At 30.2% G+C, this 27,995-nt stretch overlaps 5 protein-coding genes across 5 annotated transcripts; 4 read left to right on the plus strand and 1 right to left on the minus strand.

Annotated features, from left to right (window-relative positions):
• Positions 1–539: 539 nt before the first annotated feature.
• PGO_021490 (hypothetical protein, conserved) lies at positions 540–3,023 on the plus strand (the record flags this gene model as incomplete). Its single annotated transcript, XM_028685967.1, has 1 exon — positions 540–3,023. One exon carries the CDS (start codon positions 540–542, stop codon positions 3,021–3,023), a length of 2,484 nt encoding a protein of 827 aa, XP_028541768.1.
• A 1,401-nt stretch (positions 3,024–4,424) lies between these two features.
• On the plus strand, positions 4,425–5,601 carry PGO_021500 (hypothetical protein, conserved; the record flags this gene model as incomplete). Its single annotated transcript, XM_028685968.1, has 5 exons — positions 4,425–4,590; positions 4,786–4,852; positions 4,984–5,098; positions 5,302–5,405; positions 5,562–5,601. 5 exons carry the CDS (start codon positions 4,425–4,427, stop codon positions 5,599–5,601), a joined length of 492 nt encoding a protein of 163 aa, XP_028541769.1.
• A 359-nt stretch (positions 5,602–5,960) lies between these two features.
• Positions 5,961–8,472, minus strand: PGO_021510 (hypothetical protein, conserved; the record flags this gene model as incomplete). The annotated part of the gene is made up of 2 exons (XM_028685969.1): positions 5,961–7,066; positions 7,221–8,472. The coding sequence occupies 2 exons, from the start codon at positions 8,470–8,472 to the stop codon at positions 5,961–5,963; spliced, it is 2,358 nt and encodes a 785-aa protein (XP_028541770.1).
• Positions 8,473–10,457: 1,985 nt separating this feature from the next.
• Positions 10,458–10,751, plus strand: PGO_021520 (hypothetical protein, conserved; the record flags this gene model as incomplete). Its single annotated transcript, XM_028685970.1, has 1 exon — positions 10,458–10,751. One exon carries the CDS (start codon positions 10,458–10,460, stop codon positions 10,749–10,751), a length of 294 nt encoding a protein of 97 aa, XP_028541771.1.
• A 1,955-nt stretch (positions 10,752–12,706) lies between these two features.
• PGO_021530 (hypothetical protein) lies at positions 12,707–27,987 on the plus strand (the record flags this gene model as incomplete). Its single annotated transcript, XM_028685971.1, has 2 exons — positions 12,707–27,487; positions 27,742–27,987. The coding sequence occupies 2 exons, from the start codon at positions 12,707–12,709 to the stop codon at positions 27,985–27,987; spliced, it is 15,027 nt and encodes a 5,008-aa protein (XP_028541772.1).
• Positions 27,988–27,995: the final 8 nt, after the last annotated feature.

Genomic DNA, 27,995 nt, shown 5'->3' on the forward strand with positions numbered 1-27,995 from the left:
GACATACATGTGTAATACATAGGACATACATGCGACTTACTTGCAACATACATGCAACATATATGCAACATACATGCATACATATATGCATACATACATATATGCATACATACATGCGTACATACATGCGCACATATACTGCATATGTACATAACGTGCGTGCAAAATATAAAAGGCGAAAAAATGCTGGAGGAATGAGAAGGCAAAATTAAGGTAGAAAAAAGAAAGAAAGTCATAATTTAAATTTCTATTTTCGAACTTGAGAAATATGCGTAACAAATACATGTAACACTACCGGCAGGTTATGTGTGCATGTATGTTTCATATGTATGTTACATATGTATGAATGCACTTTGTACATATGTATAATACATATGCACACGTTTATGAATATGCATGCATATATGCATGAGTATATGTTTTTATGTATGTACATATATTTATGCATACTTGCACATAATTCATGTGTGGAACACGCTTAAGGAACATAGGGAGAGAAAAGTGGGAAGGTTTTATACGGAAAAGAAAAAAACAATAAAATGTCGTTGGCAAGGGAAAGGTATTTGAAAAGAAAAAGAGAACTACTTGGAAACATAAATATAAATGACAGCAATTTGGCGGAAAAAAAGGAACAAAATTTTGGAGAACGAAAAAGGGAAGCAGAAAATGAAGAAAACAGTTATAAACGCAAAAGCGATAAGGAGAATAAATTTTTCTTGCACAAAAACGAGTATGGATTTAGAAGGGATGAAAATCACCATGAAGATGAAGAACGGAATAAACAGGCAAAGAGAGGAGGTCCCCGTGATAATAGTAGCATAAGTAACTATAATAAGTTAAATTATAAGAAGAACGATCGATGGCACCGAGAAAATTACACAAAATGTGATGAGCACAGTGAACATGTAAAAAAGGAAATGAAAGAACCATTATATGATACACACGAAAGTAAAAAATATCGCATGAGGAATAAAAATGACCATGCATTCAATGAAAGGAATAACCAAGATGACTTACAACGGATGAACACCCTGAAGGAAAACTCCAGAAGAGACTTCTCCAATACAAGTAAAATTTCACAAAGTTTCCATTCATCGAATGAACATATGTATAAAGAAGATGTAGATTATAACATGAAAAGAGAAAAAAATGTAAACGCGGTTATGAGTAATATTTCGTACGAATTATTAACTGATCTAAATAACATAGAAATAAACGATAGTTCAGTTTTGTTAATATATATATGTAAGTTGTTATTACATATATGTGGGAAAGCAAATGAAAATCAATTCATGATGAATACGTCCATAACGTCTGTTGAAATTCTTCGAGAAATAAAAAACAGAAATCGAAAAAGCATAAAATTGTTGAAAATAAATACTCTAAATAATGTACTTACATATATGTCAAATAATTGCAGAGGGGGAAATCAAGATGACATAAATCATAATGAATTAACGCAGGAAAAATTAGACAAATCATTAGAGAAACATAAAGAAATAAAATTAGAGGATAGTTGTATAGATATAGAAATTGTGGGAATAAGTATTATAATAAAAGTTATTTATATAAGAAACATAAAGAATTTACTGACGAAATATTTATATCAACAGGGTAATAATAGCAGACATGTGGCTGATGGGATGAAAACAAGTAACGATGCAAAACTGAATTATATGGGGAGGGACGAGCATAAAAAGAGCACGAGTATGCACATAACAAGTCAAAAAATTGTAGATTCACAAATGATAGGTAAACAAATTCCTTATGAACACAGGAGTGTGGAAACGGCAGATGGAGTGAGCAGGAACATGTACAGCTCATTGATACAAGAAAATGATAAGAAGAAAAAAAAAGAATTACATAATCAAAATTATACAATGGAACATGAATCCAAATATGGAGAATGTAATCCAAGTGGAGACAAAAGCGGTAACAATGACCATATTAATAACAACAACAATAATAATGGTCGTAAGAAAATAAACTATTTAGAAAATTTACTGAACGAACCAACAGCAAAGGAAAAAAAAATAAAACAGGAAAAGACAAATATCCTTTCCATTATCGAAGCACCAACTGTGATAGAAGAAATGCGAATAAAAAAATTTCAAAAAAAAAATGATTCGGTAAAAATTATATGTCCGTATTTGACAAAAAAAGTTTGTCAGAAACATAATAAAGAATGTAATAAAGTGCACTTTAAGAAAATTATATCTGAACACACAGATGTGTCACTGGGAGATTGTTCCTATTTAGATACATGCAGACATATAGAAACCTGTAAATTTGTTCATTATGCGGTTGATAAAGATGATAAAATAGTTAGTAATCAAGAAAATGTAACCGAAAATAATGTTAGCATTTTTAGTATAAAGGATAATACATACGGGCCTCAATGGATACGATGTGATTTACGAAATTTTGATCTGAGCATATTTAATCAATACGTTAGTGTAGTAATGGCAGATCCTCCATGGGATATTCATATGGATTTGCCATATGGCACAATGACAGATAATGAAATGAAACTGTTACCTGTACAGTTAATACAAGATGAAGGTATGATATTTCTATGGGTCACAGGAAGAGCTATGGAATTGGCAAGAGAATGTTTACAAATATGGGGCTATAAAAGGGTAGAAGAAATATTGTGGGTTAAAACAAATCATTTACAGAGAATTATAAGAACAGGTAGAACTGGTCATTGGTTGAATCATTCTAAGGAACATTGTTTAGTTGGCGTTAAAGGAAATCCAATAGTCAACAGAAATATCGATTGTAATGTTATCGTGTCTGAGGTTAGAGAAACTTCGAGAAAGCCAGATGAAATATACACCTTAATAGAGAGATTATGTCCGCAAAATTTAAAAATAGAACTTTTTGGACGACCCCATAATATTAGAAGCAACTGGATAACCCTAGGGAATCAGCTGAATGGTGTAGTTTTGCATCACCCTCAAATAAAAGAAAGGTATAACAAAATTGCTCCGCAGTTTAATATGCCTTTGTGCGATGGGTAAGTGTGAAGATTAAGGGTCATTTCATGAAAGACATGTGAGGAGAAGAAGATATATGATTCAATGTCAAGGAATGTCCAAATTGGGTTGTTAAAACAAACTTGAAAATATTTGGAACTGGGAAATGTTTGAGACTCCCACTAGGAATAAATTACGAAAATGTTAACCTCGGGGGGATTATAAAAGGAATAATACACTGGAAAGTGGAAAACGAAATTACTTTGAATTAAAAAACGTTGTTTTGTTTTGTTCTTTTTTATGTCCACATTTGGACGTTATCAAGAAAAAGTTCGAGTTTTTTAACGTGACTATGTCGACATATACGTATATATATTTATATATATATACATATAAATATACATTTTACTTTATTTTTTTTGTATAAACAATTTTTGTAAACCATCGAATTATCTCATTGTCCTGCCATTTTAATGATTATTATTAAATTTGTTGTTATCACTTTATTATTTTATTTTATTTTTTTTTGTAAAGAAAATTATCCATATTTGCAAAACTATATGAATGTTTATTTATGTTCAAATGTGTATGCATAATTTTTATCTTTTTGAAAATAAACCCTTGTTAGCATTTTTTTTTATTTTAAAATTCCTAATTTTTAAAATCCTAATGAATAAGTGAGTCTGACAAAACCTAGCTACGATAATGTGCGTATGAAAATATACATAATGGAGCAAAATCCCACTAAAAATGAATTTAAAAAAATAAAATAAAATAATGTAACATAATATAACATAATAAAATATAATACAGTACAACATAATAAGGCTTCCTTCCTTTCTTTTTTTTTTTTTTTTTTTTTTTATGTTTTACTCTCTAACAACGTTCAAAGTTTTTTAATTAAAATTGAAATAATAATTTAATTGCTTCCTTACTTTTTGAATATTCTAAGAGCATCCTTAAGAATGCAAAAGCTTATTTGATCGGATTCTTCATCCCCTTGTGCGAATGAACGTACTGTTATAGAGATAAAGAAGGCATATGTAAGAACGGACATACGCATAACAATATCAAACAAATTGCAATTCACATAATGTTATGCATAAAACGCGTAACTTTGTGCGAAACATTTTCGTATGAATAAATTTAGGATTTTATTTCCTAGGAAGTATCCAATTAAGTTTCAGTGTACACTGTGTAAAGCCCAAAAAAAAAAAAAAAAAAAAAAAAAAAAAAAAAAAAAAAAAAAAAAAAAAAAAAAAAAAAATACGAGCTGAGAATACATACAAATAGCACCTCATTTAGGAATTTCAAAAAAAAAAAATTCTATTCATGTGTTGCATGCACTGGTAAGATACCACTACATATTTATGCCTACACGACGTGGGAATAGGCATTAAAAAAAAAATATACAATTAATAGCTTGAATCATTATGTAATAATAAAATGAGAAAAATATGGACCCCCATAAGAAGATCAGAAGATCAAAAGGAAATAAAGAACAACTATGATGAAGAAATAAAAGAAAATTTTGAAAAATCATTACCAGAAGATTTTATAGAAAATAACAGGAACAACAGAATCCCATATTTTGAAATAAAGGAAGCCACACGTAAGATAACTTTGCATTGTTAAATTCGTACACCCACGGGGGTTATGTTATGTACTCGAATGAATTGCCTTCTTACCTGGAGTTATAGAATTAATTCTATTATGGGGTTAGACATTGTACATAAACCTATTCCTCTCCCATAAGTGTCATCAAAACATCTCATTATATTTGTGTGCACTTCTTCTAATCTTGTAGTGATTGAACAAAAGGAAAAGAAAGAAGCTCAAAAAATATTAGCTCGGGAGTTACGAGATAAATGCAGGTAAAAATGGATACATACATGATAGGCTAAAAAATCCCAACGAGAATATGACCCCTCTTTTGTGTATATTTATACAAACGTTGTACTTATGCATCATGTATCCATATTTTACTTGACTTCTTTCATGGCAGGGCCGAAATTGACGAATACGTGGAATGCTCGGTTGGAAGGTTATGGACAATATTAAAATGCAAAGACTTGATGATTGAAATGAGAAGATGCTTGAAGAAATATGAAAATTTTGAAGTACGTAAAGGGAGAAATGAAAAATCGAAAAAAACTGCATGACGTAGAACATCCATTATAAACTCGCACACGTAAGGGGTGGCAGTGGATGATACACATTATAAATACAAGCATGTACACATGCATCCGTACTTATACATAACTAGATATGCATCCATACACATACATAATTGCACTTGCATGCCCTCACCCCTCCCCTCAAGTATGTGAAGTTCAGGGAAAAGCAAATTTTGGAGGAAAGGAAGAAAAACGGAACAAGCTTACAGAGATCGGACGAAAGGGCCAGATACAATAGATTTGTTTATACGTAATTCGAAAATTTGCGTATCAAAAGATGGGAGATATAAATACATGCACATGTGCACGTGTATGTCTACATTTTTTTATATCATGATCATCCAAATAAATCGAAATGACCAACTTTTCCAGTTATTCAAAGCATCATTCTTTTTTCATTTTATAGGGACATGGAAAAAGGATGGATCCCAGAAAGGCCACATTGAATATATTTTGACCTCGAAGGGATATGCATTTTTTTTTTTTTTTTTTTTTTTTTTTTTGTATATATTTCTTTATGGCTAACTCAAGTTAATATCATACGCGTGTGTTTTTGAAGTTATCTCATTATATCTGTGCTCACTATTTTTACAAAAATGTGGGGAAAAATATAAGATAAAAAAAAAAAAAAAAAAGTATATGTCACAACTACGTCAAACTTGTTTATAGAAAGAGGTGCAAAGCATACTAAAATGAATTTACAAGAAATTGTATCCCCTTTGGAGCAACCACATGGTTCACCCCGGTCGAAAACGTTTCGACGAAATCTTTAAAAATATTTCTAATGTAGTAGACTTTGAGAAGCCTAATAGATAACATTGTATTTCTCATTTTCCCTATCAAATGTGTCAATATGCTGAAATATATTTAAGTATTTCATTTTTTTGCAAGCGAAATCTTCATTAAGATCGTTATATTTAAGAAATGATGGAATGGTCTTAAAATAAACACAAACATTATGATGAGAAGAAATCAAATGAATCAACTTACAGCGTTCTGAACAGTAGGTAGCAATATAACAACCCTGACAATATTCAAAACTATTTTTATTATACTCAAAATGATGAACATTGGTGTATTTATTACATACTGGATTCCAACAATAAATTCCATAGTTTATATTTTTCAGAAAGTAAAACTCTCCTATAGAATTCTCTTGTTTCAAACCATTAAAATAATATCTATTTACTAGTGTTAACTCTTGCAGCATGATGTTATCACTTACTGTTTGTTTTCTTTGTAAGGCACATTTAACAAAATGATGAATTTTAACAGCTATCACGTATACCTGTCTCCACGTATTTTCATTTGTTAATGAACTTTTATTGTAATAAGAATTTTTAATAATATTTGTCATATTTAAAATATGTTCACAATATATTTTTTTTATATATATAGAACTTAATTTGTATAAACACAACAAATCAGCTACGAATAACAAAACATCTCGACCTATGAGTATATTCATATCCTTATAAAATATTCCATTTAATATGTCTAACAATTTTATTTCATTTCTGTTTATTTTTTCAAGACAATTTTTATTTGATATTCCATATAAAAATTCTGTTATCATTAGGAAAAAGGAGTTGATAAAAGTTAAGTACTTTTGATTCACCGTAATTTTTTCAATATTTTTCTTTTTTAACGAATTCATAATTAGGTTAAAAAAATTGGATTCAAAAAAATTCTCTACCATTTTTTCCATGTCTATATTTTTATACTCCTTAAAAAAGGGAAACAAGTATCTAATAACATCAATGTGGTAATTTAAGCTCGATATAACTACGTCGTTGTAAATATTATCGGCGTTTTTTTCCAGAGTCATATTGATTCTCACTTCACTGTATTTGTATGCATGCAATCTCATAAGGAGTCTGTAGATACTTGGAACTCCGCTAAACATAGCACCTGTGATGGTGAAAAGGTATAGAATGAGCAGATTGAGAGTAGCCATTTTTCTGGAATAAAAAATAAGTACGGAAAAATGAGAAAGAAAACATAGCATCTCACTTTTTAACATGAGGAAATTACACATATATATATAATTATATCCATCTTTTACCTGTAAAAATATAGTGAGAAAATTTATAGAACTTTCCGTTAGAACGTGAATAGACGTACTGATCAAGCACCGAAGTGTCATTATTATAATTCATTAAATATGAATAAAACGATTTGTGAGTGGTGTTGAATATTTCTATAGCGAGAGGAATCCATATATTATGAACGAGTTGAACCCAAAACTTTCCATTGTCAATGTGCAGATTTAGCATATTATTTATAAAATCCTCATTTTTGACAATTTTGTCCAAATTTGTTTTTAAATACATTTGAGAAATGTCATTTTCATCAATGTAGAAATCCCCTTTTTGCATATACTTGGTTCTAATATATTTTCGAATTTTTCTCAACTTACCAATGTCTTCATATGGATACACATAATGATATTTATTTATAAATAATTTCAAATACTTGGATTTATCTAGCCTTTCATCAAATTCTGGTGTAGTAATAACGTTCAAAATATCAATAATTTCTCCTATATTTACTGAATCGCAGTTAAAATTTAATCCTTGGACAATTCGTTTACATTTTTCTTGAACCATTCGTAAGGCTGTTTTTTCGACATCTTTGTCTTTACAAATTGTGTAATCTTTGTACTCAAGAACTTCTAAATCATGTTTTATTTTTATAATATCCGTATCTACATCCCTTGGTCTAAATTTATACATGTCATGATTTTCTACCTTGTAAAATTTTAAGCTATTGTACACTTTATTACATACCTTTTGAATTTTTTTCAAATGAAAACGATCTTTGCTTGTTTCTTTCCTTGACAAAAATAGAATGTCGTTGTATTTCTCGTTTATGCGGATGGGGTATGGTCCTTCCTCCTTTGGAGAACCGATGTTTTCTTTCTTTTTGTCCGCTTGATTTTCTCCATTTGGATTGTCCGCTTGATTTTCCCCATTTGGATTGTCCCCTTGGTTTTCCCCTTTTGGATTGTCCGCTTGGTTTTCCCCATTTGGATTGTCCCCTTGGTTTTCCCCTTTTGGATTGTCTGCATTGTTTTCCCCCTTAGTCCCTTCCTCTTGATTTTCCTCATTCTTACAATCCAATTCACAAGGGATGTAATTCAAAAAAACATCTTCTCCACTCAAAAATTTTCGAATTAGTGCATCCACGGATTCAATTTCTACCCTTTTTCTATAACCTTCTGATGTTTTGGGATTTTTGAACAAGTAAAACAGGTCTTCTTCTTTGGAATTCAAAACTGTTTTGGTATCATTTACGTTATGTCGCGTAGGAGTCATAATTTTAACTTTAATTTTTCTGCATCACAAAATTTTCAGTTACACATGAACGAAAATTTGTTCTCTCATTTTGTAAGGAAAAATTAGTATTTTAGCATTTATGTTGAGATATGAAAAGGTGAGGTGCACTTTTTTTTTTTTTTTTTTTTCTGTGTTTTTCTTTATCACAATGCCGTGTGGAAAAGAGTAAAAGTGAACAAAAAAATGGAAAAACATGTAAACAGTGGAAATAAAAAATTCTTACTTTTTTGCGTTTTTAATCAGACAGAATAATAACACTAACATGCACGCACTGAAAGCGGAAAAAACATAACCATTATAATTTGGACAGAATATCCAAAAAACAGATGGGTATACAAATGTGTGCATACACTAACGTATACATGCACATGTGAATAGTGCCATTTTCAACACATACATATTACATTTGTAAAGTGACAAAAGTTATTTTTCCCATCTTGTGACTTTTTTTTTTTTTTTTTTTTTTACTTATTTATTTTTCTATCTATAACTTTTACAGTTGAGGAAAAAAGAGAGTAAGAAGTAAAAAAAAAAAAAAAAAAAAATAAATAATTTTTACAAAAGGGGGAAAAAAAATGTGAATAACGTTTCAAGTGTAGTACTATAAAAATAAAATATAAAAACGGAACAACATTGTGTTTTTTTGACACTTGTCTAGTAGAAAAAATTCCAAAGATATAATTAGAAATAGGGACTTGCAGATCCATAAAATATATACTCTTCAAACATTTTATAGTAATGCTACAATATATGAAATAAGTGTGCTTTAATTTTTAAAGTATAACATTTATATAGAATTAAAAGTATGTTTTTCCAAATATATTAATTCAAAGGATTGACACATCTAAAATTTTCTTTTTTTTTTTTTTTTTTTTTTTGTTGTTCCGTATTTTATGTGTTATTTAATTTTCTTGTGAAAATAGAATAGATGTATTTTCGTCTAATGAAAAATGTTTTTTTTCGATTACAAATCGGTGTATAAGTGTTAATTGACGATAAGGAAGCATCACCAAGCATTCGCTTTTGAAAAAATAGGAAACTCTAGGCCTTGTGAGCACTGTTACATATTAGTAGCATACCCATCCCCCAACAAAATATATATATAATATACCATACAGTTGAATTTTGTGAAAATGACTATTATACGTTATATCATCTCATGGATGTTTCTATTTTGTTCTTTGGTGTTAAAGAAACAGTTCTCAGTTTTGAACTACTTTGGGGAAACGTAAAAAAGAATGAGAACTGTTGGAGCGGTTGGATGTGACGAATAGGGTGCACGTGTGTGACTTGCTGAAAAAATAGACAAGTTCAAACAGCTCAAAATGTGTTTGATACTTTGTTCGTTATAGAAAATCCAAAATTGATTAGTGTTCCAAACAAATTTCGTAAATTCCCCTTTTCTTTTTTTTTTTTCCTGTTCCATTTAGAATCAGGAAAAAGTGTCTCATTTAGAAGAAATAGAGAGCCCCGCTTTGTTTATTTATTTTTTTCACCACACATGCAAAAATATTTACCAATATTTTTTCTACACACTTTAGTAAACTTTTTTCTTACCTTTTCATTATAAAATGGGTGAAATGTGTTCATTAAAATTTAAAATGAGATTGTCTTCATTTTATTACGCGCGTGCGTACTATTGGGTGAAAATTTGTCTTGTAAATCCAGGCGCATTAATTTTTTGTAAAAAAAAAAAAAAAAAAAAGGCACACACGAGAGGTGAAATACTTTTCATTGCATAGTTCAATTTTTTATTTATATAATCATTTTTTTTATTCTCTTTTAAATTACTTATATTTGGAGTTCTTTTTCTTCGGAAATGATAAAAGTGTGCATATGCATAAATAGAAGCATGTGCATGCACGGGTAACTAAGAGTAAGAGCAAATCACTGTCGTAAAAAATCTCGATAGTGTGTATAAGCGAAAGTGTAAGTTTAATCCTGCTTGCACATTCTGAGGAACCATGGAAGAACCAAAATGTGATATTCTGTATGAACACATGAACCACGAAAAGAAAATAAAACTAATAAACGTAGCAAAGGAAATATATCACAACATAAATAATAATAAAATAAATTCCTGGAAATGTGCAACAATAGCTCTGCGAGACAAAATAAAAGAACTTTTCGATTTTAGTGAAAAAGGGTGGCATATCATTATAGGACATAAGTTTGGGTTTTTTTGCACCCATGAAGTGCACAATGCTTTACATTTTAAGTTAGATCGTGTGGAGTTTCTTATTTTCAAACATGGCTAATTGAACGGAAACGTAATTACACGAGTAAGAAATTACATGTTGCACACAAGCATTTACTTGTCTGTTTATGTGTATATACTTTTGTACATATACATGAATAGGAGCGTCCTTAAAATGTTTTACACAATTAATTTGGGCTATCTTTAAATAGTGTGATCCAAAGTGTATATTTTTTCGTAACTTTGCCGGAAGTGAAATTTTTTTTTTTTTTTTTTTTTATTTTCCAGGTAATGTTATTTTTAGATTGACATTGTTTATAAACAGGAATATATACTCCGCATCGATGAAAGTCATGGCGCGTATGTGTGTACATACATAAGCGCACACATGCATGTATGCTGCATACGTGCCTATATATCCCCAATAAGCTTATTTCACTTGCACACAAATTTTAATTCATAAATACAACAACCAAGGAAAATTTTTGTTAAGGAGACTTCCTCACGTAATGAGGAGAATAAATTAGAAAAAAAAAAAAAAAAAAAAAAAAAACTTTTTTGCACTTATAATTCCATTTGTCAAGAAAACAATGAATATTTCCTTTTTGTGGTGTGAATAGGATGAAAACATTTACGTTCGACTTTTTTTTTTTTTTTTTTTAACTTTTCTATATAGACTTAACAAAAAGAACAATCACGACAAATAAAATGTGAAAAACAAATAAATTCTTTTTTTGCGTACGAAGTTTTAATGATGAAAAAAATTTTAACACAAAATGGTTGTGGATATTTTTCAAAAAAGTCCTTCATAAATGAGTTATACGCTACACGGTTTATGCATGAAAGTTGTCACCATTTAAGGAAACATTGCTTCTTCTAACATTTTCCAAAAAAGGAATGTATTTGCATGTATATAAAATGTGTGCTATATTTTAAGGAACGTGAGATCAATTATAGGCTTTCTACATTTTCATTGTTAATTAGAACAAATGCATGTTTAATTGAAGATCTAATCTGGTATTTACCCAATAAAAAATTAAGGTCTTATCCAATTTTAAAAAGAAATAAAAATATTTTTTTTTTTTGCGTGTGCAAAGATATATGCTCTATAAAAAAAACTTATGTAATGGATGTAATAGGAAAAAAAAAAAAAAAAAAAAAAAAAAAAAAAGACTTTTATTTTTGCATAAAATATTTTCTAATACAAACGTAGGACACATTTTTATTTCTCAAGTATCTTGTTTTTATTCTATCAAAAAGGAAAAGGTTGCATATATATGTGTACACCCTCTTGTAGTGAAAAAATATTAAGGAAAAATTAAAAAAAGTTTTTATGATAAAATATTTCGCAATTCAATGAAATTATTTCTACGTTAACTGTTATATGATTGTGGACAAGCATTTTTTTTTTTTTTTTTTGATCTAACGTACTTTATAAATTTACATTCTGTTATGAGAACATGGAAAAAATGAAATGAAAATACAAGAACAAATTTTATTTGTTCTTAATTTGCTGTTAATTTTTCACATCATTTTTTTTTTTCTTTTTTTTTTTGTGCCTTCATTGTTATGAAGAGAAATGTTCTTATAAGGGGTATTTTTTTTTTTTACCATGTTGTTCACCCAAGCCTTTTAAAGGTCTTGTGTATGTGTATATACATTTACTTATTTTGCTAATTATTTTTTTTTACTCAATTTTAAGTTTTACCTATATATCTAGGTATTTATCATTTTGGATGTTTATTTTGTTTATTTATTTATTTTAATTTTTTTTTTTTTTTTGTGATTAAGCGGATTAAGTTATTTCACCCTTTTATAACTTCACCACATTAAATGCACAGTGACGGTGAACGTGTGCGAATGTAGGCACACCTTTATGAGTTTTGTGTAACAATTTGTTTGCAAAGAACTCACAAATCCATTGAACGAATAACTGAACAAAGCAGACAAATTTATATTAAAAGGAAAAAAAAAAAAATTTAAAAAAAAGAGTAAAATAAAAAAAAATACTAAAAAATGGAGCTGGAAAAAACACACTTGATAAATTACTTCCTAGAAATATGCCCAACCGCTTTGGATTGTTCACGGAAGGAGTTGCAATCTGTATTAGCAAAAAAGGAAGAAGAAAAAATAAGAAGATTTATGGCTGATAAGAATGTAAATTTGATAGTTATTGGGAAAGAAAAAAAAGAAGAAGTAGACAACACAGGATCAGATAAAAATGGCCAAGTAGGAAATATAGGACAACCGCAAGGTGAAGTAGAAATAGAAAGGAGTGTACAATTGGAGAAAGAATCGAGTTATAACTTATTTGTTGAATTGAACATAAACTACAAATGTGTAACTAAAAGTGTAGCAATAGCTTTTATGAAAAGAAATAAAGAAAACTTTTTAACCTTACATGATCAACTAGATAAAGGGAATAAAATAAATTTATCCAACGAATTATTGATGTTTGTATGTGGACAAAATGATTGTAATACACCCTTAGATTTAGTATATTTATATTTATCTCAAGGTTTTAACACAATATTTGATGCCGCTTCATGTTCTGCTCATAATGATTTTTTTCAAAATGGGTATTCAAGAAAGGACCCTGAAAATGGAACCGCTTTAGCAAGTACGTTTGCTAACAACAACTCTAGTATAGGCATTAATAAATATACAGGACATGAAGGAGAAAATAAAATATCTAACATTTTAATGACGAATGTATCGAAAAAATTAAATGAACTGCTCATATCTATGAAGAATGCTCAGGTCGATTTGAATATTCCTATTATAAATTTAAGTGTAGATAGAAGGATTAGAGAAATTGTACAGGAAAACCCAAATATAGATGAAATAAAACCAGAGAAATTAAAAGCGTTGTGTGAATCTCAAGAGTTTCTGAATCAATTACAAAAAGATGTAACAAAATGGATTGAGGAAATCCAAAAGCTAACCAGATTGAATGGAGATTTTAAAAGTGGAAGTGCATTAGAAGAAATTAATTTCTGGATAGGATACGAAAATGCTTTATCACAACTTGAAAATCAGTTAATAACACCTGAAGTTCTTTTAACATTGCAAATATTGAAAAATGCCAAGAGATACTTTGCAACGATGTCTTTCGATAGTGATATTCAACTGAAGCAGTCTAAAGAATACGTCTTAAATGTAAATATTTTAATGAAGGATTTTCCTATAGATGATCTTCTAGGAGCTCAGAGCGTTCAGCAAATTATTCAAGCTATAAGAAATATATTCACTCATTTGAAAAAATTAAAAAATACTACGAAATATCCTTTATCTAGATCATACAATTTTGTCGAAGCATTGTCTAGAGATTTGGGGAATACCATGAGAAAAGTGATATCATCACAGGCATTGCTAAGTATGGATTACCAAGAATTTGATATTCTTATTTCAGGATGTATGGAAGTATTTCGATTATGGAATGACGAAATGAGAGTATTCAAAGATATGGTCAGAGAATTAATAAAAAAGAGAAGTTTTAACGAAAGAGCGCCTGCCAAAATGGTGTTTGAACATGTAAATCTTCAAGAAAGACTGGATGAAATTAGGAAATTTAGAAAACAGCATCAAAAGTTTAAGGCAGTTATTACAAAAGTGTTTGGAAATGATAGAACTGTGGGTGTAAATCTACTTATGGATATAAATTCAGCGTATAGCGTTTTCTTATCCCTAGATGCACTTGATTTATCCAAAACTGGGGAAGATTTGTGGGAAAAATCAAAACTGTCTTACGAATCCAAAATTAACAAAGTAGAATCACAAATTACGTTCAAATTGAGGGATCAATTAGGTGGAGCCAAAACATCTACAGAAATGTTTAATGCCTTTTCAAAATTTAATCCTTTATTTTTCAGACCCAAAATTAGAGGTGCTATTCAGGAATACCAAAACAGCTTAATACAAATAGTTGTGGATGATTTAAGAAAATTACAAATGATTTATATCAACGGTTATGTGAAAAGCCCTTCTGAAAAAGTGTCAACCGCACGTGATATTCCTTTAGTAGCTGGGTCTATCATTTGGGCTAAACAAATTGAAAGAAAATTAGAAGACTCTTTAAAAAGGATAGAGAATGTATTGGGTAGAGGATGGGAACAACATTCAGAAGGAAAAAATTTACGACAAAGTATTGACAATTTTAAAACTCTCCTTTCTCAGAATAAAACGTTCGAAAAATGGCTCAGAGGTGTTAAGAATGCAGATAAATTCGATATTTATGAGAAAATTATTAAAATAAAACAATTGGGAATAAAAAAGTTCGAAATTGTAGCAAATTATGACTTTCAATTTTTTAACTTGTTTAAGGAAGTTCGATATTTACAGTCTATCAATTTGAGAGTCCCATACTCGATAAAGGTAAAAGCAGATGAAACGAAATTGATATACCCATATGCACTGACATTACAGAAAACGTTTAAAAGTTATATGAAAATTTGCCTCTTTATGGAAAATGAGGCCAAGGCAATACCTTTTAATTCTACTATAAGTAAATTGGTTGCTTCTATACATAACAGTGTTCAGGCGAAAATTAAGGAAGGAATTAACTTACATTGGGATTCAGATGCGTTAGAAACGTATGTAAGGAAGTTATCCGAAATAGTTAATACATTCGAATCCATGGTAGATGAAGCTATTCGGAAAAATTCCTTCGTTTTGGATACTCTAGACAAAATAAGAACATGCGAAATAACAATTGAGGGCAATGAAATTAAGAAATTTATAGAATCGATTCAGGAAAAAGCAGACGAGCTCTATCTTGAGCATTACAGAAATGTTCATATATGGATTGCTGAACTGAACACTCTTTTGAATAAGATTTTAACAGCTCGACTTGAAGAGATCATAAAAGCATGGACATGTGAATTTGTGAATTGGTCCAACAATAGCAGTAAGAGTAAAAAATTTATAGTAAAAGAAAGCATTCATGAATTTAAGATAATTAATCAGAAATTTTATTTACATCCATCTATTGACAGTATGAGACAGATGTGGTATTCCAGGTTATCGGAGGCTATAAGCATCATTTGTGGAATTCCTAGAGTTAAGAATATATATCAGAAGAAAGACAAACCCAAAGAAACCATTCAAATAAAAAATGACACAGAAAATAACATTATTCATGATGTTATATTGGATAATACGTATAGATACATCATCTATTTTATAGATAAGAAGATATATGACCATGCAACAGAATCCATTAACGATATGGTTGAGAAAGCAAAGAAATATGAATCTATGTGGCTTCAATACAACACTTTATGGAAAATTGAAATTGGAGATATTATCACAAGTTTTGGGGAAGACATACAAACATGGAAAAGTTTCATGAATGAAATTAAAGAAACTGAGTACACATTTGATACATTGGATACGGAGAAATACTTTGGACCAATTGTCATAGATTATAGAATACTTCAATCTAAGGTTAGTTCAAAATTTGAAATTTGGCAAAAGGAAATAGTATCCGAGTTTTCTAAAAAATTATCAGAAAAAATAACCTTGTTAAAAGAGGAGATAGAAAAGGCTTTAGATGATTTAAATGTTCAGGGAGAATTAACAAACGATTCAGAAATTACAGCTATGCACATTTTATCTATGGTCCCAAAGGATATCATTGCAATAATAAATTCATATGATATGGATGTACTGTGTAGAATATGCAATAGTATATACAATTTTATAGAAAAAATTAACCAGATTAATAAGAAAAAAGAAGAGTGGGATAGCAAATGTGATATATTGAAACAGAGCGAAGTTCTGTTGGAAAAGCAGAGGTATATGTTCCCAAGCAGTTGGGTATATATAGATAATATAATTGGAAAATTAGAAACTGTTAAACAGATATCAAGTTATCAAATAAAGTTAGTGAAAGATTATTTTCCATATATACAAAGCTTAGTCTTAGAATTTGATGCTAAAGTGCAAAATAGCACAAAAGTCTTATTTGAAGAATGGAATAAAAATAAGCCATCCCATGGGAACACGAATAGTACGAAAGCTTTACAAATTATAAGCACATTTGAAAGTAGAATTGATATTATCAGTGGACAGTATGAAATATCTGAAAAGATAAAAAAATTAATGAAAATAACTAGTGAAGAATCAGAACAAGGATTCCATGTATCACCTAACATTCTGAAAGAAGAAATAATTTGTGTAAAAGACATATGGGATGAATTAAAAGTTATCTATTCTAGTATATCTGATATGAAAAAAATGTTATGGTCTAATGTAGAACCCAAAAATATTAGGAATACTCTAAATAGTTTATTGGATTCTATAAAAAGAATTCCAGCCAAATATAGGCAATATGAAATATTTGATAATGTGCAAGTAGAAATACAACAGTATTTAAAAACGTATGGTTTGTTACTAGATTTGAAATCGGAGTCGTTGAAGGAAAGGCACTGGAGATTAATACTTCAAAAATTGCAAATAAAAATATATATTAATAAATTAACCTTGGGGAATTTGTGGTCTCTTAATTTGGGTATATATGAAAATGTTTTAAGAGAAATTTTAAATCAATCTCAAGGAGAAATGGCATTAGAAGAATTTCTGAGGGGACTAAAAGACACCTGGAATGAATACGAATTGGAACTCGTTCAATATCAAAATAAGTGTAAATTGATAAAAGGATGGAATGATATATTTTCTACTATAGATGATCATCTAAATGCTTTACAGTCTATGAAAATATCTTCTTATGTAAAAATATTTGAAGAAGAAACTTTCACATGGGATGAAAAATTAAATAGGTTGCGAAATTTGCTAGATGTCTGGATGAATGTGCAAAGAAAATGGGTATATTTGGAAGGGGTATTGAAAGGATCGTCAGACATCAAATCGTTACTTCCGCAGGAATATAACAGATTCAAAATAATTGACACGGATTTTATAAATATTATGAAAAAAACAGCTGAAAAACCTAAATTGCTAGAATTGTTTCAAATGGATGGTTTTCAGAAACAACTCGATCGATTATCTGACTCGTTGTCTAAGATACAAAAGGCATTAGGTGAGTATCTAGAAAAACAAAGAAATCAATTCCCAAGATTTTATTTTGTTGGAGATGAAGATTTATTAGAAATGATTGGTAACTCTAAAGATGCAAAAGTGATACAAAGAAATGTAAACAAAATGTTTGCAGGTATTAGTTCATTTATCATAAAAGAAAATACCAGTGATGTAATACTTGGAATGTCATCTAGAGAAGGGGAAGAAGTATTTTTTGAAGAACCAATTCATGTAGGTTCTTATAAAACATTAAAAGAATGGCTTATAACTTTAGAAACATATATGAAAGTTACTTTACAAAAATGTTTAGATAAAGCTGCTAAGGAAATTTTACAAATGGATATGATGCTAGAATGTACCAACTCTAGTGGGAATAATAGAATTCTGGAATGGGCATCGAAATATCCAAACCAAATTGTTTTACTATGTTTACAGATTTTATGGACAACTAATATTGAAAATGATATACAAAATAGTTCAACAAAGGAGGATTCTTTGGCTAATGAGGAAAACAGGAAAAATATTTTCAGAAATAGTGAAACAATCTGTATTAGTCTTTTGAAGTTCTTAGCTGTAAGTGTTGTCAAACAAAGGGATCACAGAACAAGACAAAAAATTGTTCAAATGATAACCGAGTTAGTTCACCAAAGAGATGTAATACGTACTCTTATAGAAAAAAATATTCAAAGCGTTAATAATTTCACTTGGCTACAGTATATGAGATTTTATTGGGATCCTAATAAAACAAATAGTGATATTAATTTGATTATAAAAATGGCGGATGCGACTTTTGATTATGGATACGAATACTTAGGTATGTGTGAAAAGCTAGTTCAAACCAAATTAACCGATTCTTGTTTCTTAACTTTGACCCAAGCATTGAAAATGAAATTAGGTGGAAACCCATTCGGACCTGCAGGAACTGGTAAAACTGAAAGTGTAAAAGCATTGGGAGCCCAATTGGGAAGATATGTACTTGTTTTTAATTGTGATGAATCATTCGACTTTACTGCTATGGGAAGAATATTTGTTGGGCTGTGTCAAGTAGGAGCATGGGGATGCTTCGACGAATTTAACAGACTAGAGGAGAGAATTCTTTCCGCTGTTTCTGAACAAATTTTAACGATTCAAACAAGTTTGGTTCAAAGGAAAAATGAAATTGAACTTTTGAATAAAAAAATAAGTCTAAATAAAAATGTAGGTATATTTGTAACTATGAATCCAGGATACGCTGGGAGGTCAAATCTTCCTGATAACCTGAAACAACTATTTAGAAGTTTTGCTATGATCGAACCGAATAAGCAACTTATAGTTGAAGTAACCTTATTTTCACAAGGTTTTATTAGTGCTGAATATCTCTCAAGTAAAATTGTGTCTTTATTTGATTTATTCTCTGAACAATTGTCCAAACAGCCTCATTACGATTTTGGATTGAGATCACTCAAGAGTGTGTTAAATTCTGCAGGAAACTTAAAAAGACTGGCCCTTCTAGGGGTTCCTCAAGGAAGCAAGAAAGATGATATTGTTTGTGATACAGACCTTGCTGATATGGTAAGTAGCGGTCGTAACAATGGAGATCAAGAAGATCAAAGAAGGAGAAAGACAAGTGAAATTCAAAATGATAACAATGTGGGAAATGCCAAAGATGAAACAGCATCAGAAAATATAATTGCAATGGAACAGACTTTACTTTTGAAATCAGTATGTGATACAGTATATCCTAAACTAGTCTCGAGTGATATCCTGTTAATAAAAAGTTTATTAACAGGTGTTTTCCCCAATATAAATATAGCACCCTTTGAGGAAAAAGCTTTAGTAAACGAAATACATCGCATATGTAAGTCCAGATTTTATACACCTGAAGAGAAATGGATAACGAAAATATGTCAGATATATCAAATAATGAAATTACAACACGGGGTTATGTTAGTTGGAGATGTGGGTACAGGTAAAACTAGTGCATGGAAAATATTACTAGATTCGTTAGAAGCATTAGATAACATCAAAGGGGTAAGTTATATTATTGATGCAAAATCTTTAGATAAAGAAGAAATTTATGGGAAATTAGATAATATAAACTTAGAATGGACAGATGGAGTTTTTACAGCTATATTGAGAAAAATTCTTTACAATTCTGCACAATCTGGAAACACAACAAAAAGACATTGGATAATTTTTGATGGGGATGTAGATCCTGAATGGGCTGAAAACCTGAATAGTGTTTTAGATGATAATAAACTTCTGACTTTACCGAATGGAGAACGTTTACCTATACCTGAAAGCGTTCGAATTTTATTTGAAGTAGATACATTGAAACATGCAACCTTAGCTACTGTTAGTAGATGTGGTATGATATGGTTTTCCAGGGATATTCTATCTCCTATGATATTATTTAAACATAAATTATCCAAGTTAAAATATGGTAATAATGATTATCCTCGTAAAATGGATCGTTTTAAGGCTTTTATTATGAACCATAATGAGAGTGGTTCTTTAGGAGAGGATAATATACATCTGAATGATTCTACAACTGCACATCAAATGTCAAAATATTCCTTGAGTAGTAATCATGAAGATAACAAAATTAACGACAGTTTGATGGATCATATGAAGAAAAGTTCTTGCATATTTTTTGATGAAAATGAAGATGAATTATATTTATGTCCACTAAAAAGTATTGCATCTAGATCCATTAACCTCATTAGCGACTACTTTGAGGAGAATGAATTTGTGCATCAGTGTCTTCTGGGTGCTAAAAATTTCGAGCATGTGATGGATTATGAATATATAAGAGCTATAGAAAGCACGTGCTTACTACTGCAAAAAGGAGTTGACAATTTAGTTGTAAAAAATGGAAAAACAAATAATACCTTAACAGATAACGATATAGAGAAGTATATCTCCAAATGGTTGGTCATGAGTATACTATGGGGGATAGGGGGATCTTTAAACCTTGAATCGAGGGAAAAGTTTTCGAAATATGTTCAGTCTATATGTTCTATTCCTCTACCACCCGATTTGTCAAGAAGCAACCAAGTGGATGACGTGGATTCTTCTAATGGACAGAGAACTTTGTTAGATTATGAACCTAACATTGAAGACGGAGAATGGCATTGCTGGAAGGAACGAGTTGAAATGATAGATGTAGACAGAACAGAAGTAGGAGATGCAACTCTTGTAATTGAAACTATGGATACAATAAGACATGCAACTGTTTTAGAAGGATGGTTAAATTTAAAGAAACCATTTATTTTATGTGGACCTCCTGGATCTGGAAAAACAATGACATTAACATCTGTTTTGAAGAAATCATCTGAATTCGACATTGCTGCATTAAATTTTTCATCAGGATCTTTACCAAATTTATTACTGCAAACATTTGATCATTATTGTGAGTATGTAAAAACGACTAGCGAATTAGTTTTAAGACCAGTGCAACCAGGAAAGTGGTTAATCATATTTGCTGATGAAATAAATTTACCAACACCGGATAAGTATGATACACAAAGGATTATAATGTTCATGAGGCAAATATACGAATCACAAGGCTTTTGGAAATACGATTCTAATAATAATCAATGGAATTGGGTAAAAATCGAAAGAATTACTTTTGCAGGTGCTTGTAATCCCCCAACAGATGCAGGAAGAAATCCTTTAAGTAATCGATTTCTTAGACATACAGCAATTTTATATGTAGATTTTCCAGGATATGAATCGTTAAAACAGATATATGGAACATTCAATAGAGCTATTCTTCGAAAATTCCCAGAAGCATCTCATATAGCTGACAATTTGACTCTTGCTATGGTTAATTTTTATACAAAATTTTCTGAAACATTTACGATTGATATGCAACCACATTATATATATAGTCCTAGAGAATTGACCAGATGGAAATTAGCCTTATACGAAACATTGGAAATTTGTGACAATTTAGAACAAAGAGACTTAGTTCGATTATGCATTTGTGAAGGATTAAGAATATTTCAAGATAGACTTATATATAAAAAGGAAAAAAAAGAAACAGATAAAATTATTGATGATATATTCAAATTTTGTTTTCCTGGAATTACTGATGCTGATTTGGAGAGACCAATTTTATTTAGCTGCTACGTGCAAAATGAGTATAAAGAAATTGACAAGAAAGATTTGAAGGAATTGATAAAGGCAAAATTAAAAATTTTTAATGAAGAAGAAATAAATGTTCAGTTGGTTCTTTTTGATGATGTGTTAGATCATATTACAAGAATAGATCGAGTTTTGAGATTACCTTTGGGACATTTGTTATTGGTTGGAGCATCAGGGGCTGGGAAAACTATTTTATCAAGATTTGTTTCATGGATTAATGGGTTATCTGTTTTTCAAATTCGAGCTGGTCGTAATTATTGCACTGAATCATTTGAGGCTGATTTACGTAGTGTGATGAAACGAGCTGGAATAAAAGAAGAAAAAATAACATTTATATTTGATGAGTCTAATGTTTTAGGTCCTGCCTTTTTAGAAAGAATGAATGCTTTACTAGCTAGTGGAGAAGTTCCAGGGTTGTTTGAAGGAGATAATTACACAGCTCTAATAAATGAATGTAAATCTGCTTACGGATCGAATGTAGGTTTAGACGAATCAGATATATTTAAAAAGTTCACAAAACAAGTTCAGAAAAATTTACATATTGTTTTTACCATGAACCCAGCGAACCCAGATTTTGCAAACAGACAAGCAACATCTCCAGCATTGTTCAATAGATGTGTAATAGACTGGTTTGGAGATTGGCCTTACAGTGCCTTATTGCAAGTTGCAAGCGAATTTATTTATAACCTAGATTTACCAGATAACAATTTCCATATGAACCATGTACAAGAGGATCTAGTAAAAGGAAAGATACAATACAAGGATGAGAAGTCTTATTATTTATCAAAGGCTATAGTTGAAATTCATAATTCAGTTGTACGGACTAATAGCATCCTTCTTAAGAAAGGGAACAAGTATAATTACATGACTCCAAGAGACTTTCTAGATTTTATTAAACACTTTTTGAAAATTATTGAGGAAAAGAAGGAAGAAGTTTCTGATCAGAAGAAACATTTAAATTCAGGTTTGAATAAATTAAAAGATACAGAGGTTCAGGTAGCTGAAATGAGGAACTCTTTAGCTATAAATAAAAAAACGCTTGCTGAAAAGGACACCGAAGCAGAAGAAAAAATGAAACTAATGATAGAGCAACAAGCCGAAACAGAGGATAAAAAGAAAAAGGCTGAAATTTTGGCGAAAAAGTTAGATGAACAATTTATTATAATTGAACAAAGAAAAGAAATTGTAAGAAAAGAATTAAGCGAAGTAGAACCGAAATTTAGAGAAGCAGAAGAAGCAGTTAAAAATATTCCAAAAAAAAATTTCGACGAATTAAGAGCTATGGCAAATCCTCCTATTTTGGTAAGAAATGCAGTAGAAGCTGTTGCAATATTGATTATGAATGAAGGAGATAAGAGTGTGACATGGGAAGATGCTAGAAAAATTATGAAAGGTCAAGATTTTATTAATAAAGTTCTTTATTTAGACAAAAAAATGGTAAAACCTCAAACTAGTGCACAAATTAAAAAAAGAATAAGTCATAGTGATTGGGACGTCGAAAGAATAAATAAGGCATCTCGTGCTGCTGGTCCTTTAGCAAAATGGGTTGAATCTGTTATTACCTTTTTAACTATTCTAGAAACAGTACAACCTTTGGAAAACGAAATAGAAAAGTTGCAAGAAGAAACAAGGATTGCAGAAGATCAGTATAATGAACAAAAGGGTATTATTTCAGAACTCGAAAAAAAATTAGTGCAATACAAAAATGATTACGCACAATTAATTAGTCAAGTACAAAGCATTAAACAAGAAATGGAAATAGTGGAAAATAAAATAAAGAGATCTATTAACTTAATTGAAAATTTAAAGTCAGAAAAGGAACGATGGTCCGAGACATCTATCAATTTAGAAGCAGCTTCGGAGACATTTGTTGGAGATTGTCTCATAGCAGCAGCATTTTGTGCTTACATTGGTTTTTTTGAACATTATGAAAGACAAAAGTTGAAAAAAGCATGGGAAGAGATTATAAAAATGTACAACATTAAGCATAGACATGATTTATCATTCATTGAATTTTTATCTAAACCATCTGAGAGGTTACAATGGATAGCAAATGAATTACCAAGTGATGAGTTATCCATAGAAAATGCCATTATTATAAATAACTACATAAGGTATCCAATGATCATAGACCCATCAGATCAAGCTACTACATTTTTACTTAACCAATATAAAGAGAAAAAAATATTGAAAACTTCTTTCTCTGATAAAAATTTTATAAAAAACTTGGAAAGTGCTTTACGATTTGGGTCAACCTTATTAGTATATGATGTCGAAAAAATAGATGCAATTCTAAATTCTGTTTTAAATCAAGAAACACACAAACAAGGGGGTCGTTTATTAATTACGATAGGAGATTCTGAAATTGATTATTCTCCTTCGTTCAACTTATTTCTAACATCAAGAGATGCACATTTTCAGTTTACTCCTGATTTGTGTAGCAGAGTAACTTTTGTAAATTTTACGTTAACACCATCTTCTCTTCAAAACCAATGTTTAAACATGATTCTAAAAAATGAGAGACCTGATATAGATAAAAAAAGATGTGATTTGTTAAAATTACAAGGGGAATATAAAGTAAAGATAAGAGAGTTAGAAGAATCGTTGCTGCTAGAATTGTCAAACGTGAAAGGAAACATATTAGATGATGATAATGTTATAAGTACAATGGAAAAATTAAAAGTTCAAGCTGCCGAAGCGTCTAGAGAAGTAAGTATAGCTGAAGAAGTAATGGTAGAAATTGAAACTGTGAGTAACCAATATTTATTTTTAGCTCAAGGGTCTGCTAGGATATATTTCGTTTTGCAGCATTTAGGCAGTATTAATTTTTTGTATCAATATGATTTAAATTTTTTTTTTAATTTAATGAAAGACATGTTGAATAGTGAAGGATTATTAGGAAATGCAAAAAAAAAAAATGATTACGAAGATAGACTGAAATCTTTAGAAAATTTGCTATTTTTTTTGACATACAATCGGGTTGCTCGTGGGTTATTACAAGAAGACAGATATGTCTTTGCTCTGCAATTATGTTACATAAAAGGTATAATAAATCCGAATATACACATTGATCCAAACCATTTGCATTTCTTACTAAAAGATTATTATCCTAATCATACAAGAGATACAGCACTAACGGTTGAGGAGGATAAAAAGCTTGAAAAGGAATTATTACCAGAATATAGTGACGAACAGATTAACACATTAAATAATTTAATAAGGCATAAATCTTTTTCGAATTTAAAAAAGTCTATAAAAAATGAAAAAGAGAAATGGATACATTTAATTCATTCCACAGAGCCGGAACAATTAATTTGCTCAATCATTGGTACACCAAATTTGAGCTTGCAAAACAATAACTTTGACAAAAATAGAAAAAAAGGAGAATCCGGAGAATTGTTGAACCAGAATTCGGGTGTCACACATATTAGCAGTTTGGATACTTCTGAAAATAATAATGACAATTGTGATAATAATAATTTGCTCCTTAAGAATGATTTAAAAAAAGAAGATGAAATTATAGCTTGCTTGAAGGAGTCACTAATTATTAAAGCCCTTAGACCAGATAAGTTAGACAAATGCTTTAACAAGATTATAAATGTTATATTAGGAAAAGATTTTTTATGGATACCTGAACTGTCAACAAATGAATTTGAAAAATATGTGAAAGAAAATGCAAATGGAAATACCCCCATCGTGCTAATAAGCTCCCCAGGATTTGATCCTAGCAATAAAGTACAGCAACTGAGTGAGAAATGTAAAATGTCCTTATTTTCAATTGCAATGGGATCAGAAGAAGGTTACATTTCAGCAGAAAAAATCATATCATCAGCTCAAAAAAGTGGAGGATGGGTTTTGTTAAAAAATATTCATTTATCCCCCAAATGGTTATATCAGCTAGAAAAGAATATACATAAAGCTACAACAAATAACAATTTTCGATTGTTTTTGACGATGGAGAGAAACCCCAAAATACCTCCAAATTTGTTACGTATGTCTCTAACTTTCATGTTTGAACCTCCTGTAGGTATTAAATCGTCTATACTACGAACACTTTCCTTATTTCTAGAAAATCGGAATTTAGAAGACCCCAAAATTGCTAGAATGAGATTATATTTTCTTGTTTCCTTTCTACATGCAGTAATATTAGAAAGAAGAAGATATACACCTATCGGATGGACAAAGGGGTATGAATTTGGTGATTCTGATTTGTCTTGTGCATTATCCGTTGTAGATAATTGGCTAGATAGAGCATCCACAAAAATTGGGAAAAATGTCATTGAACATATAGATCCTTCTAATATTCCTTGGGATGCTATAAAAAAAATACTAAACGAAGTAGTATATGGTGGTAGGTTAGACAATATAGTGGACTCGAAGATTTTAGATACCTTTATAGATCACTTGATGAATTCTAATTCGTTCGAAGCTGATTTTAAATTAAACATTTGCAACAGTTCCAATAATAAAGATTTATTAACATCTCCAGATTTGTTTAGAAATTTAGATGATTATACAAAATGGACAAGTAACATGACTAACACTGATTTACCTGCGTGGCTCGGTTTTGGAAAACAAGCTGAAGGGTTATTAACAACCAGAATGAATTTTAGTATTATCAGCAAGTGGAATATTTTGCATAGTAAAAGTTGTTCTGATGTTTATGAACCCTTGCCTCATTCTCCTCTAACGAAATCGCTAGTCGAAGAGAACGCGAGTATGGATTTATACAGGAATGTGGATAAAAGGAGTGCTCCAACGGGACCTTCAGATAATGAAGCAAAAAATGCGCAATCAGGATTGGATGTACAAATGGGGGTAGAAAGAGGGAATGATATTTCATCTAACGAAAGCGAACAATCAGAATCATCCATTGCAAGTAAAGTTACACATTTGTATTCGCAGAATGAAAATGTACTATTCATTAATAAAATTTTGGACAGTTTGCCAGAGTACATACCTGAGTTGGAAAAAAGTGAAGAGAATATGAGTAACGCAGTTTTTAGATGTTTCGAGAGGGAAAATCAGCTATTTAACAAACTTCTTAAGGTAATTAAGGGAAATTTAAATCAGCTAAAAAATGTATTACAGGAAAAATTAAAATATACGAATAAATTAAGAGCATTGGCTAAAGATTTAAGTTCGTTCAATGTTCCGTCAAGTTGGCTTATGGATGGAAATACAACTAATTTGAATTTAACAAATTGGTTACGTGAACTAATTAATCGTTTTTATCAAATAATAGTTATAACTACAGAATTGAATGAAAAAAAATATACTAACGTGTCTAATATACAATATATTCAAAAACAAAAAACTATGAAAAGGAGCAAAAGTAATGATCTTAATTTAAAATCTTTTCATAAGAAAAATAATGACACTATAACAACTCATTTTAAAATGGACAAAAAGTTATCAATCAATTTTATATGGCTCGGTGGTTTATTCTATCCACGAGCATTTATTACAGCCAGTAGACAATTGTCTGCTTATAAATTTAAGAACTCCCTAGATGACTTAGCCTTATCAGTAATTATTGATCCTACTCCCATAGAAGGTTTCGACGATGCTGTTCATTTTACAATAACTTGTTTGTCTATTGAAGGTGCTCAGTGGAGTTACAAGGAACGGGTAAGACACATTCCATTATGGAAAAGGCATAAATACCACCATTACCTACACATACCAATTGTGTGGATATATTTGTAGCTGCTCGTATGCAAGAACTCTTTGGAAATTTCTTTATCCATGAGGACACACCATTCACTCGTCTCGCCGTCATACGCATCCGTTATATACACCCGTTATACATACTCATTACACAAATACTTATTTTCTTCTCCTGTTATTTCTCTATTTTTTTTTTTTTTCCCCAAATTTCGCAGTGCCTTATCCTGAGCGATGAACTAGCCATTGACCTCCCCCCAGTAACGATAACCTGGGAGAAGAAGGAAGTTTTAAATAAGAAAATATACGAAAAACCAAATCTCAATTTTATGGATTTACCAATTTATTTAGACAAGTCCAGAAATTCATTTATTGGATTTTGGAAATTTCCTGTTTCGAAGGGTGTTTTAGAGCAAAATTGGTATCAGAGAGGGGTAGCCATATTTTTATCCAAAACATATTGAAATGTGCT

This window comes from Plasmodium gonderi, assembly GCF_002157705.1.
Source record: "Plasmodium gonderi DNA, contig: Chr02, whole genome shotgun sequence".
NCBI classification, from domain to species: domain Eukaryota; phylum Apicomplexa; class Aconoidasida; order Haemosporida; family Plasmodiidae; genus Plasmodium; species Plasmodium gonderi.